The sequence below is a fragment of the Nestor notabilis genome, unplaced genomic scaffold, assembly GCF_000696875.1.
Source record: "Nestor notabilis isolate BGI_N333 unplaced genomic scaffold, ASM69687v1 scaffold10422, whole genome shotgun sequence".
NCBI classification, from domain to species: domain Eukaryota; kingdom Metazoa; phylum Chordata; class Aves; order Psittaciformes; family Psittacidae; genus Nestor; species Nestor notabilis.
In genome coordinates, this window is record NW_009919722.1 from 76,908 (window position 1) to 91,588 (window position 14,681).

At 35.5% G+C, this 14,681-nt stretch overlaps 1 protein-coding gene across 1 annotated transcript in view; it reads left to right on the plus strand.

Moving 5' to 3' along the window:
- GPR98 (G protein-coupled receptor 98) overlaps nt 1-14,519 on the plus strand; it is a gene marked incomplete at its 3' end in the record, with an annotated part of 66,308 nt that extends 51,789 nt beyond the window's left edge. Inside the window, exons 34-44 of the mRNA XM_010010356.1 lie at nt 833-1,042; nt 4,334-4,464; nt 4,743-4,842; nt 5,921-6,100; nt 7,199-7,362; nt 7,740-7,833; nt 10,492-10,570; nt 11,314-11,452; nt 11,962-12,103; nt 12,498-12,760; nt 14,344-14,519. Coding sequence (XP_010008658.1) covers nt 833-1,042; nt 4,334-4,464; nt 4,743-4,842; nt 5,921-6,100; nt 7,199-7,362; nt 7,740-7,833; nt 10,492-10,570; nt 11,314-11,452; nt 11,962-12,103; nt 12,498-12,760; nt 14,344-14,519 — 1,678 coding nt within the window. The remainder of the gene's footprint in view (nt 1-832; nt 1,043-4,333; nt 4,465-4,742; nt 4,843-5,920; nt 6,101-7,198; nt 7,363-7,739; nt 7,834-10,491; nt 10,571-11,313; nt 11,453-11,961; nt 12,104-12,497; nt 12,761-14,343) is intronic.
- Nucleotides 14,520-14,681: the final 162 nt, after the last annotated feature.

Sequence of the window (14,681 nt, forward strand, 5' to 3'; positions counted from 1 at the left end):
AAATAAGGAATCATAATGCTGAAGTTATTAGTTATAGCAAGGGTAATTAAAATGAGAATCAGGCCTAGCTGGTCTTCTGTTAATCTTCAGTGAGTACAGTACTGATTTTTGATGACGTCTCTTTTTAGATTGAGATTGTATTGATTTCTGAACGTGACACATATTAAAGAAAATTGAAAACAGGATGAACAAGTGAATGGGAGACATTACTTAAGTGCCATCCAGACTGACAGATTATTTTATATTTTGTATTTCAGTTTTTCTGAAAGCAATTCATAGTTGTGTAGTAAAAATTCTAGTGTGCTATCTAGCTTCCTAAATAGAGCTATCTGAAAACAGGAGTCCCCAGCAGTGGTTCTGAGGTTGTAAGTTCAATAAGAAAATGTTTTCGAAGCATTTTGAAAGACAATAGCAAGAAAATACCTGTATTTTGTAAACTGTGTACATACTTGTGTATACAGTTCATCAGAAGTTATCCCGCATCTGATAATTTTTTTACAAGAATAATATTCCCCTTTTCTAAGTTAATTTTGAAAGTCAGAGAACTTATGCAAATTAAGAATTCTAGACATCCAGTAATAATGACTACGTTAGTAATTTCTACATAGTATATTTAATAATATTATAATTGCATTGCCCTAACGTAACTTTTCAGTAGTAATTGAATAAAAATTCATAATGACAATCAGTAACTTCTAATCAGTTGAACAAATAAATATGCTTCATATCCTTTTTAATATTTTTAAAGTATTTCCTAAGAGATTATTAAGTCTTTTTAAAAGGTGATTTCCATGCGCGCACGGTAAGTATGTGTATGTTCTTCTCCTTGTAGGGGAAACAAAAAAGATTGTCACACTGACCATTTTAGATGATATGGAGCCAGAGGATAATGAAAGTATCATAATCAGCCTGGTCCATACGGAAGGAGGGAGTCGGATTCTGCCCAGTTTTGACACTGTCACAGTGATTATTCTGGCAAATGACAATGTGGCAGGAATTATTAGCTTCCAGACAGCGTCCAGATCTGTTATTGGTCGTGAAGGTGGGTTCTTCATATTGATCATGCTCAGTTTGTTTAACATTAGTTTCCGTGTCAGTGCTTTCTGTTGATTGTGACCCACAGTGACTGTTTTATTACTGTTCAGAGAATACCAGCAAGCAGAGAATAACCACATACTACCACATACTTGGCATCTATTTCCTTTAATTTTTAACTCTTGCAAGCCTGATATTTAGATTAAATCAATGGAAAAGATGAGTGCACCATTTCCAAAACCATTTTATATATCATCATTTGCTTTCTTGTTTTCTGTGTGCCTTGCTTCCACTGGTATTTCAAAGCTCCTTTTAGCATCTCTTGTCGTAATTCATTTATACCATATTCCAAAACTGTATATAACTCCCATCATACACATCTATTATTAGTAGTCATAAGCAAATCTTATCTACCAGTGCTTAAAGCTCACTTTAAATCTTCCAGGAAATATTCCCGCAAGAAGATTAGGATCTCATCTTCCCTCTTCCTGACTCAATCACCGTCTGTTTTAAAACTTTCTATTTGTGATTTCTTATGGTAGCTAGTTTAGGAATGTAGGAATCTTGCTGTCATTGCTCAGTCATAATCTTTGAGAAAGAACAGTAATAATTTGGTAGGGCCCAAAGACGTCTACTAGTGCTTTAAAAGAGAATGTTGTGTGTTCAATCTAAGGTTAGATGCATTTGTGTATGGGATAGTGGCAGTACTGATGGTGATTGCTTTTGGCAGTCTCTGCTGGAATCAAAATGTATTGCAGTATGATTTTTTCTGACATACAAACTAAAGGAACAGAAATTTGCTTTCCAGAAATGCATTTTCTGTTTGAAGAAGAAAGTCTTTCTTAACCAAATGCCTTCTGTTTGGTTGGTTGGGTGGTTTTTTTTTTCCAGAAATGAAAGGGAATCATAACCTTTTGGGTTTTTATCTAGATATGGTTTGTGTTAATTCTGCTCTAGTGTGTGTCCAGTTTTTGTCCTTTGTTCCTCCACATTAATAGTCCTGATCCCTCTGCCAAGACAGCTGCAGTGTGGCAGGCTAAGAAGAGCTGTTAATGAGCACAAGACAAACCATCTCATTCCCAGAGGTTCTGATGACCCTGAATACTTTCCACTGGTTAAATATTATCATAGCAGGGTAGCAAATGCTGCCTATTGGGAGCTGAAACGCTCTAGTTTATAAATTACTTGATTCTAATTCCTTCAGCTTGTGAAGAACAGTGCATTGTCTTACAATACATGACAGTAAGAAAACCCAAGGAAACTAATTCCTTTTGATAAAAAAAAGAAAAGAATGAGCTAAGGCCTTTAGGTTATTTCAGTATTTATACTTCATTTTTAGTAATACCTTTTTGTGTTCTGAAAATGAAATTTATCAGACATGAATCCAAATATGGTTATATTACTTGTATTGCTGAACAATTTCCGTCTAACAAATCTGTATTGTTTTCAAGCTGGACATATTATTTACCACCTTATTGGGGCAAGGGTAGCATTTTAGTGCATGCAGAGGCATGCAACAGTTATGTGGCTATGACTGTATTAGAGGAAAAAGCACTGCAGTAGTTTGAAATAAAGAAAAGGAGGATGGCTGAGGCCCCCTTCTTCTCCCTGGTAAATGCAGAGATCTAGATAACAACATAGTTAAATTTTAACATAGTTCAACATAATAGTTTAACTAACATAATAACAACATAGTTAAATTTTAAAAAACTTAAATCCAAACAGTGAAATTAGCCTAATAACACCTTAAAATTTCAGACATCAATTAGTACTTGTATTAGTATTTCTTTCTGGATAGGGATACCAAATAATATGGTAAAGCTGACCAAGAAAAATGGGCCAGTAATTAACTACCTGATGTTCTGTAATTGTGATGAATTATACTTCAGATCTCTTCTCAGTGTTTAGATTACAATACAACAGACTTCTGCATCATGAAGCATTTTGTCCCAGTCTTCAATGAAAATTCACTGTATTATATCATGTTGTATTGAAATAAGCTTTGTCTAGATTGTGCATTCTGAAATGGTATTTTCTGCTAAATATTTATTTGTTTGCAATGGATGTGCAAAATTCTCAAGATAGAATCGATTTCAGTGCAGCATTAAATGATATGCTAAGTTAGCCTCATGGAAACCTGTAAACTGGCGATCTATCCTCAGATATCTGACTATAGAAGCAGAATCCTTGTGGTGTCAATAAACTTTAGATTCTTTTATTCTCTTAGAAGCAATACAGAACAACTTAAGACAAATATACAAACATTGGTACATGTCCAAGGCTTAACTGAAATTTGAAATGTTGAGACTGAATAACACATACTAACTTATTTATTTGAAAATGGGTATATACAAGTCTTGTATTATGTCTTCACAATTTGATATTTTAATTAGTTATATTAAGGTCTTTTGAAACTAGTTGTTCATCTTATTAGTAGTCAATATATATGCATCTCTAATTTTTTGTTACCAAAAAATGAACATGTCTAGAAAAAGGTTCGAATTTTTCCTTCCTGTTTTAGCTATACAGTACTGTCCTTCAATATAATATACTACTATAGCTAGATAGCATCCTAACTGGATACTCTTTAAAGTACCTAATCAGAGAGACTGGCTGGGCTGCTCAGTTCTTTTGCCCAAGGAAGTTGTGAATGCTCCAACCCTGGAGGCGTTTAAGGCCAGGCTGGACAGAGCCTTGGGCGACATAGTTTAGTGTGTGGTGTCCCTGCTCATGGCAGGGGGGTTGGAACTAGATGATCTTAAGGTCCTTTCCAACCCTAACTATTCTGTGATCCTATGATTCTATGACACTGAGTAAGAAGCCACGCAACACCACATTTTCTCTTTCACTATCATAGATGTTTCTCAGTTTCTCTCAATAGGGTTGCTTCTAAGCACGTACATAACAAAAATCAGAAGATGGAATTATTCCCAGAATTTACTCTTTTGTGTTGTTTACAGACAGGTATTGCTCTTCTATTTGTGCATGTTTTGCTGCATATGAATAACTTACTTCCTAAGTTATCCATCTGTATCAGCTTCCCTCATATTTGATACTTCTTCACAAGGGTGAACTAAACCCAAAAGAGCCCAGGAAGAAAGAGTTTAGGTTTGAGGTTTTTGTTTTTTATATAAAACCCAGATATGTTCTATAACTACTCTGAAGCTCATTATTAAAAATATTAATGCTTTTCAAAACAACTATTTTAACTGTGGTGAATGTTTTTGGCTTCTGATTTTTATATTTGATATATAGTAGATGAAAGCCCAAAATATTGCATCTTATCCTTTGTTCTTAGGAGAACAACTGCAATTCCATGTTGTAAGAACTGCCCCAGGATTGGGAAATGTTACTGTTGAATGGAAGGTAGTTGGGCATAATGTAAAACAAAATTTTGAAAACTCTTCTGGAATACTCTTTTTTCCTGAGGTAAGTCCTTAAGCAAAGCTAATGGCTACAGGAAAATATTGCAATTAGAACTGAGCTGAGGCGGGGGTGGGGGGGAAGTGCTTTTATAGCAATCTTTGTTTCTTGGTGAGATTGTTTACTTGCTTCTTTAATTTTGGAGTTATAAATGGGGGAGTTTATAGTTGTTGATGCTTCCACTTTACATTTCTTAAAGGTGTTGTTCAAAATATATATGATAAAGTAGTATCACTTGTATTTTGTGCAATAATGACTCATCTATTTATCAATAAAATAAATAGGGGACATTGAATACAACACTGTGTGTTCACTTGCTGGATGACCATATTCCTGAAGAAAAAGAAGAGTACCAGATAATCCTATACAATATCAAAACAGAAGGTAATGTGGAGCTGTAGCCTACTATATCTTGAAACTACCATTTAGTAGTGTAATATTTTCGTATGTATTAATCCATTCTGGAAGCGTAGGGAATTCGTATTTTATTGTAGTAGGCTTGAATCCTTATGTGTATACACACATGTGTATATACATACATATACACATATATATACACATGTACAGACACTCCTACGTGTATGTATATATTTATAAACGCACAGTCTTTGCAGTTGTCTTTGGCTTTAAACCTGATTTAGCTCTGCCTGTTTAATTCAGTGGTTATTTCGTTTTAACTGAACACAAACCTGAGCTAATGTGTTCAGGATACAGTTACCACGAAATAAGCAGATATTTTTATCTTTTAAAGCAAACTTATAATGCTGCAAGCTGACTTTCTGATCTGTCTCTGAATTCAAGGAGGTCAGAATATTTTATTCTTGCCATTCAAATTAGAATAAGAAAAGAAGCATGAACTGCATCCCTTCTGAAATACCCTTTGTTAAACTGCAATTAGTGTCTAAACACCAAACTGACTTGACATGGATCGTCCGAGGTGCTAATGTGACATGGATTGCTGCTGGGTGCCTTACCAACTTACCAGAATCATTTGTTGATTCTTGTAATCCGTCAGGATAAGCATAAATTAATACACGAATGATTATTCATCAAGGCAACACTTGGGAAATGGAGTAATTTCTTAATGATTGAGAAGTTTAATATAATTTTAATTGTAGAAGTTAATTCTTGGGAAAACTTTCTCTTTCCTTTTACAATAGAGGAAGTTTAGGAAAGTTGATATTTGGCACTAGCCCATTAAGTTTTCTCATTTCTTAATACATTTTTCTGACTCTATACTTAGTGTGCATACAATTTCTATTGTGATTGTATGTTCCTGTGTTCGATACAGAATGTAAATATATATATTCCATACCATTCATAAACATCAGTGAGCATATCATGTGTTTGGTTTAATTTCATTTGCAGTGTCACTGACTGTCATTTGGATGTTATAATGGCAGTAATATAAGACAAAACAATTAGTTATATAACACTTTATTCACTCCTGATTCTTTTGCAGGAGTGTCTTCTTCAGGTGCTGCTGTTCTGGATAGTCAAGGATATGAAGCTGTTCTGACAGTCGAAGCTAGTGATGAACCACATGGAATCCTGAATTTTGCTTCCCCATCCAGGGTTGTTTTAGTGCCAGAGGAAAACAAAACGGTTCAGCTTTTTATTAACAGAGAATTTGGATCTCTAGGTTTGTATAACTCCAGGAGAAGGAAAGTTCTGCTTTGGTAATCATGAGGCAAATAAAAGCCATGACATGAAGGTTGGAAATTCTGAAAAATCTTGGGTACAGTTGATGTTTTGAGAAATTGTAGGTTTCTTACTCCAGGCTTGGAAACTAAGTTTTGGTTAAAACTGGAGCCATAGCCTTCATTTCCGCAGCAAGGAATCTTGGAGCTGTGACTTAACTAGTTGGCTGTTAGGGTTGCTACCTTTATGTCTAATGTCTCAAAATGTTAGTCTCTCCAAAGATAAAAAAACATATGAGAAGAGGAGATTGTATGGAATGATTCCCCTCTAAAGTTCCAGAAGCTGGCAGGGTATTTAATTAAGGATAGATAATTCCAGAATTCAAGAATGTGCAAAAATATTTTCTTGTGTTTGTTGCCTGAGAATTTCAAATTTTATTGTGAGATAACACTTTGTTTCATACAGACTAGCTTTGAATTCCATCTGTTACTTTATCTCCCAGATCACTCTCCTTAAATTTTCAACTTGACTATCCTGGCAGATTAGTGAGACATGGCTTTATTACAAAAAAGTAATGTCTAACTTTTTCTCTTGGTGACATTTATCAGTGTCCCCCCAGTGATTGTTCCTCATTGAAGTGTTTGTCAATCTGCCTGGGAAGGAAATTGTATTTATTAAGCTTTTTTTCCCAGCACTGTCTTTACAGCCTTTCTTAGATGTCAGTCATTCCTGAAACATTCTACTTCCCTTGGCACCAAACCTGGTATTAATAATACGTTAGGTGCCCCAAGTAGTACTTCAGCAGTGTAATATTTGCATTCCACAGCACTTTAACTATCTGAATACGTTTGGTTGTAATGCATTTCAAGTCCTGTGGTGCTGGAGAAATCACCAAAGGCTGGACTGAAAGAACTTTAAGATGTAACAAAGTTCTATTGGCTCCAGATTAATCTTCTAATCTTTCTATTTTGCAGTTAGGCTTTTCATTTTGTGGATGGGCATGTGATCTCTCTTCTTTGTCTATTCCAATAAGCATTACATAAGAATAAAAAGATACATAAGAATTAAAAAAAGTATCTTTTTGTCACATATTAAACAGGTGATATCAATGTCACGTATGCCACAGTTCCAGGAGTACTCACCTTAAGTAATCAGACAGAAGGGACCTTGGCTGAACCAGGAACTGATTATGTAGCTGTTTCTGGCTCACTGATTCTGGAAGAAGGAGAAACATCAGCTGCTATAAATATTACTATTCTAGAGGTAAGGTCTAAACCCTTTGATTCTGTACTGATCTGTATCAGAAGAATAGTAATTTGGAACCTAAAGCTTGCAACCTATATATTTCTTGAAGTCATTTAGACTTCATTTAGACCTATGTATTTCACTGTCATTTAGAAAGATCTTTTTTATCTTATTGTTAAAATCATAGAAGGATAAATAATTACAGAAAGCAGCTCTGTGCACAAATGAAATTTAGCTGTCTCATGAAAACTTTTTCAGGAAATACAGTGTCTTGCTTCATAATTCTAGTGTTGCTATAACCTTAGAGACTGATACGGTGTTGCTTTTTTGTTGACTTCTGTGACAGTTTCTTAAAGGAAAATGAAAAGATGATGTACTGAATTTGTGTTCTGCAGGATGATGTACCAGAGGTGCAAGAATTCTTCTTGGTTAATTTAACTTCAGTGGAACTCATCCTGAACCATTCAACTTCATCTCCACCTAGGCTGGGTAAAACAACTTGTACAGAATTATCTTTGGCTTTCCTTTTATGTGAATTGCATGCAGATTATATTACCCTGGCATATTATCGGTATTACACTTACTTGCCAACTGTGCCAGTATGATATAGGGTATTCGAAAGAAACATTGTAGAATAGCAAACATACTCATTATTACACTTGCTTCTTACCTTTTTAAGCCCTGTAAAAATTACAAGTCAATTTTCTTAGAGGAGTAAGTAATTAACAGCTGGAGAGCACAATTATCTTCAGAGTTTTATAGGCAGTGCGTTACTCTGATTTTCATTTCCAAGTACATAATGGAAACAAAAATTTCAAAAAAATTTCTTTTTATGTTTACTTTGTTCATTCTTTTAAAAGTCTCTTTTTATTACTCTTTATCAGATTTACTTTTAGGAGTTACATCCTCTGGTTTTCCTACTGTTCTGGTGGACTTCGTTTATCATTTGCTTAGTTAGCTCCTCGTTCTGTTTCTGAATTCAGTAGCATAGCTGCTGTTGGCTTTAAGAACAGTTGGATTATCCTGTGGGTAGTAGACTAGTTCTGATTATTTCTAACATCTTCCTTGACTCTTTTTCCTTTTCTTTGCGTGCCTATAGAAGTGGCAGAGTTAATTCATTACAGACTGAAAGGTAACTTGCAACACTTGTAACTTGCTGATTTGTAGAGACTGAGCTGTGATTAGTTGAGTCTAAAATCTAAGCCATGAAAAGAGAGACAAATATGTATAGAGGATTTTTCTGAACTAAATTGCGCTGAGTGCTGTATAGTCTCACCTTCTGTTGTAAGGGGTTGGAGTCTCTTTGAATCATGACTATTCAACGCTGCTGTGACATCTGCATTGAGTTAAATGTACTTAGGATGTTTTAACCCATGAGGCAAAAACTTATCTTCATTGTAAAATGCCACTATGAATTCTGTTCTGATCTTGTTTTCCATGTTGGCATATTTTGATTTGTAATGATTGACAATTTAACTCCGTGTTGGTGCAATGTTTGTTTAGCATTTATAGCTATCCCATACTCTATACAAGGTACTTGAAGTACTTCTAGGAAGTGTCTACTATCAACAGAGATGGGTGTTTTGCACTTGATACAGGCATGTTCAGTCAGTCCTACACATCTGGAATATATTGCATGTGGTGCTCCCGTCATAGCCATGTGCGTGCAATATGTGGAGTAAGTCTGGTATGTCCATGAGGTATTGCTGAACTGAAGTGACCTTGATTTCTGATCTGAGGCTCCATTGACAAGGAGCAGAAACAGCAAGCATAAAGATAGTTCTGTTGTTTTCTCCACGCTCCTCTTGCTCCCATCTTCTAGAACAAGTGGAAGAAAGAGCCCAAATCAAATACAAAAGTGCAAGCAATTAAAAGAGAAAATGATCAACAGCTGAGAATGATGAAAGAAAAAGGAATAAACTTAATGGATACAAGAAAGAGCTAAGCTGGGGGTGGTGGACAGGGGGGCATCAGGGAAGGGGAGGAATGCCAGACGTGAAATAAGAGATCTCATGTTGAAAGCAAAGTATAATAGAGACTGGGTGAACGGATCTGATTATGACACAAGCGAAAATGTGGGTTAGAGGGAAGCTGAGAAGTCTGTAATCACTAGCACTCCCTCCGGATTTCTAAACCTTGATAACATTCTGCTGTTTGTGTAGAGGTTTTGCTGATCTTCATCACTACCTCATAGTGACAGGTTTGGATTCATAGCAATGACCTTTTATTAATTTTTATCCGAATTGATAGAAATCTTTCCTATGGATCTAAATATGTTATATTTACTGTGGATTCAGTGGGGTCAGTTTGGCTGCAGAAATTGTCATCCCTTCTTTCTTTTCAAGTCTTACTAAAAGTAATTTGAAGTAAATTAAGGTAGTCATATTTTAAGGTTGTCTGAAGAGCTGAAACATTATTTTCTAATAAGTATCAAGTTCTGACTGTCAGGTTCTGGTTGCTGAAATCGGTGGTCATTTCTGGCATTAGTCTGTTAATCGGTATTTTCACAGTGCAATACATACAGCAGTCTTTCAGAGTTACGTATGTCTTTATGGAGTGATAGAAAGTTTGAATAGAAGATTACAGTACATAAACAGCCAACAAAAAAATAAATAATTCTGCATTTGTAGCACAGTCTGAGCTGTGTGCCAGTAAGGTTTATGATCACTCATTGAAACATGGCAGGAGATGAAATACTGGATCATTTATTATTCTTCCTTACTCATTTTCCCTCCCATAGTCAGAATGGCACAATCTGCAAAATGTTGATTGTCATCATAATAAACACACACAATGAAGACAAATTAAGATTCTGTGACAAGTCTTGCTTTTGGTATTTCCTAATTTTTCTGTGCTGTGTTTTGCTTTCTAAATTTTCTTTAGACTCTTTTGTATGCATTAGTAAATGTAACAGCAGTAATTCAAGGCACTGTCTTGCACTTCTAGTAGTAAGGTAGTAAGGGCAGCTTTTCTTTGAACCTTTCCAGTTATCTTCCTGACTACCATTTTCTCATCTACATTTTGAAAACAGAAAATTATGTATTCTACAAAATTAGTAGAGATTTAGAAATGCTTCTGTTAATCTTGAAAATAAGGAAAATGGACTTTATTGTTCTTTCATCTTTGTCATTCTGTTTTCCATTTTAGATGTGGAAGGTTTAGCTTCTCAAATTATTATTGATGCTAATGATGGAGTAAGCGGAGTAATTGAATGGGGAAGTACCAAGTAAGTACTGTCTCCTTGAAAAGGTCACTGTGTCAGTCTGTGATTGGGGTTGCCCAATTATTTTTGTTTTCAGTCAACAGTAAAAAGTCCTGTTAAAACCAGGGCCAGATCTTTGAAATGGCAAAGCATCATTCAGTTCAGTAGAACTGGAAAGTGTAAGATAATTCCCACACTGAAACCCAACATTTACTGTGTGTTTACTCAGAAATATTTTGCTCCTACCAGCTTTCACTGCTGTCCTTTTATATTGTGAATACATGTCACTCCTCCAGCCTCCATCCAGTATTCCAGCCTCTGCTTCCATGTAAGCATACACACTGGCATCTCCCAGATCTTCTTCTCTGACTGATTCTAGAAGGCATCCATGAACACAGACAGGCATAATCTGCCTCTAATAATCAGGAAAAAACCACGACCTCCTATAGCTTAATTCCATTTAGATAAGAAACAAAGGTGAAAGGGTTGTATTAGACAATTGTAGTGATTGTGATACTGTAATAATGCCTTTTCCTCATAGAATGGTTTGGGTTCAAAAGGACCTTAACATCATCTAGTTGAAACTCCACTGCCATGGGCAGGGACGCCTCACACTAGACCATGTTGCTCAAGGCTGCCAGGGAAAAGCATTATAAAGCATACTTCAGAGGGAGTGATTTGAAGTGAAAATGTAACATCTGTCTACCATCTTCTTCAAAAGAACATGATCAGTGAGCACTGATAATTTTTCTTGCTTTTTGTTTCAGCTTTGAAGTTAATGAATCTCATGGGAATTTGACAATAATGGCATACCGAAACAGGGGATCATTTGGAAATGTGTCTGTATTTTTTTATGCCCAAAATTTGGAAGCACACCTGGGTTTGGATTTTAATGTGACCTCAAGGGTAAGAAGCAAATTCTTAATCTAGTACTTTACATTCCTTCAGCTTCCTCAAAATAAGATTTTATTGTTTAATCTGCAGTAGTGCAGCTAAATTTTTCAACTTGTTTCAATTGCTTTGGACATCTGAATAGAATGAGATAAAATCAGTCATCTCATTTTACTGTTTCTTTTTAAATATTGAAGTATTTGTAAATATAAGGCACACTGTAAACTTTAAAATGTGTATCTCAAATACAGTTTTGCTTAGACAAGAGCACGTAAGATTTCGTGTAAGGTGTCATTATTTTATACAACAGAACTTTCAAATTAAATTCCTCTTGCTTGTTATAATTTTGCAATGTGTTGAACTTTTTACTTCTGTTTCAACCAGTGTATAAAGGAAATACAGATTATAGCTCTTCTTGCCTCCTCTTACTTCCTGTTGAAGACAGTTCTGCTGACCTTAGCTGAAAAATTCCGTATGTATTAGCAGCTCTTAAGTATTTGATGCTTTCTGTGTTTCAATGCTAGACTCTATTTTTTGCTGATGGAGAAAGGAATAAATCTGTTGTTGTTACAATTTTTGATGATGATATTCCTGAAGGTGATGAGAAGTTCCAATTAATTTTAACGAATCCCTCTCTGGGGCTGGAATTAGGGGAAAACACAACAGGTAAAATTTAGTTTTGAAGTTCTTACTCTTTGGAATTTTATGACTGTCATTTAAATTTTATTCTGAATAACCAGATTTCAGAAAAGACCATTGCCCTGCTCTGGTCTTTATGCTCCTTTGGGGTTCTTAAACATCCCTGTGAAATCTATTCAGTTAACAAGATAATATGTAAAATGGGGAATCAAAAAGTACGGAAGGCAGCTTTTTAATAAAAGAGTCTAAGTTCTTCCTGTCCAGAAATATTCCTTACTTACATATTCTCTTCAAGTAATATCATGGACATAAACCCATTATGTATACACTAAAGAAAGAATGGGTTTGTCTTTATATGTATTTCATTTATGTATGTGTACAATTATATTTTACTATGTTTACTGTGTTTTTTTCTCAAAAGCCACAATTACTATACTTGCCAACGATGACGGCCATGGAATTTTGTCATTCAATAACAGTGATCACTTCTTCTTAAGGGAACAAACAGCTCTCCATTTGATGGAAAGTATTGCAGTATTAAATATTATTAGAGAACCTCCTCAGGGGATATTTGGCACTGTGACTGTTCAATATCTTGTAAGTGAAATTAATTCTTCAGAGCCATCAGTGGATTTGACCCCTTCTCAAGGATATATTGTGCTGGAAGAGGGAGTCAGATTCAAGGTAATATGATAGTTACTATTAAGTAAGTGAAGAAAGGTTTTGTGAAATTGTTGGGAAGATTTCAGAAATGTCTGTGGTTTTTTTCTTGTGTTTATTTTTTTCTTAGTTTTCCTTCATTCTCAGAGCAAATTGTCTCATGGGAGCAGGACTACTTAAATTTAAATGTGCTCTTCTGTAGGTATTCCTCTGTAGTAGATGAGGTAAATTGAAAACAATATAATGGGTATATAATGTTTATGTATGCGCAGGAACATCTCGTTGTATGTATACAACATGTAGTTGAAACACAAACCTTGAAATGAAGTGGTAATGTATGCACATAAGTAGTTAAGGCTGAAGTAAAAATCCCATTCAGTAACATGGTACTTCAGAGGGTCTGAACTAAACAGAATATGCTGCAGCAAATTCAAAAAGTTAACAGCTCTAAGAGTCTTAGGAGTAAAAAATTACTTGTTCTCTGGGACTATTAAACTCACTGCCTCTATGCTGTGCCCGCAAGAATGTCAGCTAGATAATGAGCAGCTTAAGTTTGTGAAATCCTGGCCCTTCTGAAGCTTAAATGGCAGCTTGCTTTTTTAATGTAGTTTTATCTTATTTTGTCAGTGAGGCAAGGGTCAGTAACAAGTTAGTGGGTTAGTTAGTAGTGGCTAGTTGGGTAGAACCCAAAACAAAACTTTCTGAAAATACCACTTTTCAGTTTGTGAACCTTAAATGCATTTGGAACCACAGTGCCGGTTAGTGTAGCAGATCTCTGGGAAGTCAAGGACTTCTTAAATTGATGTCTAAAATATGATTTATTGCAGAAGTAAACAGGGATCTGAAAGGTTGTAAGCTCCAGTTTGGTTCCAGATCCACCAGTACTAACTTTTTTTCTACAGCAAAGCTATGTGAACCTCTGTAACTTCTGCCTGTTTGGGTGCTGGGAAGGATGACAGTGACCCCCAAATGATAATGAAAACACCTAACTATATAATTCTCTGCTACTTTCAGAACACTTTGAGAGAATCCTAGTGTCATCTACAGTAGTGCAATAAAGGGAAAAAAGCATCAAGAAGAGCAAGAGTATCTCAAATATCCCTCTATTCTTGCTTTTTTAACTTCTTTCTTCCCAGCACCAGTAATGGAATTACCTTATTTCCCTGGCACTAATTTAGTTGCCAACTAAAGTAAATTAAAACCAACTTTACTGAGCTTTGTTAAGGGATGAGGTAGCTGTACTGGGCCTATGAATTACCAAGGAGTGTGGGGAGTAAGTAGAGAACCAAAGTATGAGACAAGGATCAAAAATTACTACATTTTAGAGGGATGAGAGGAAAAAAAAAGGAGAAAGAAAATAGGAAAGTGGATATTTATGCTTGCATGGTGTTGCACCAATGGAGGTCACCAAACAGATGACTTTAGAACCTCATCCTGAACCATCCCTACCTCAGATCTGTCCTCTCCAGTTTCAAGATCTGCTGTTCTTCTGCTGTGCTAACCAAAGGCATACACTGAAAGAATAGAAACAGGAGTATGGTTTGATAGGGCTGTGTCATCATTAGCTGTCAAGTCTCAAAAACTTTCTATGCTTGTTTTCTTGTCAGGCACTGCATATTTCCGCAATACTGGATGAAGAACCAGAAATGGATGAGCACTTTGTTGTCACCCTGTTCAATCCTACTGGAGGAGCCAGACTGGGCACAAGAGTGCAAACTATGATTACAGTATTACAGAATCAGGCTCCACTAGGGCTTTTCAGCATCTATCCAGTTACAAATAGGTACTAAGCACTGATTCAGTTAAAGGGAAATTTTTTCATGTTCAATAGAGATGGTATGTCTCTACAATTTTAGTTTTGATGAATCCCTTTAAAGAAATTAAACAATCCAATTGTAAAACATTTCTAATGGACTATTCATCGTTAGAAATATATATTTTAATA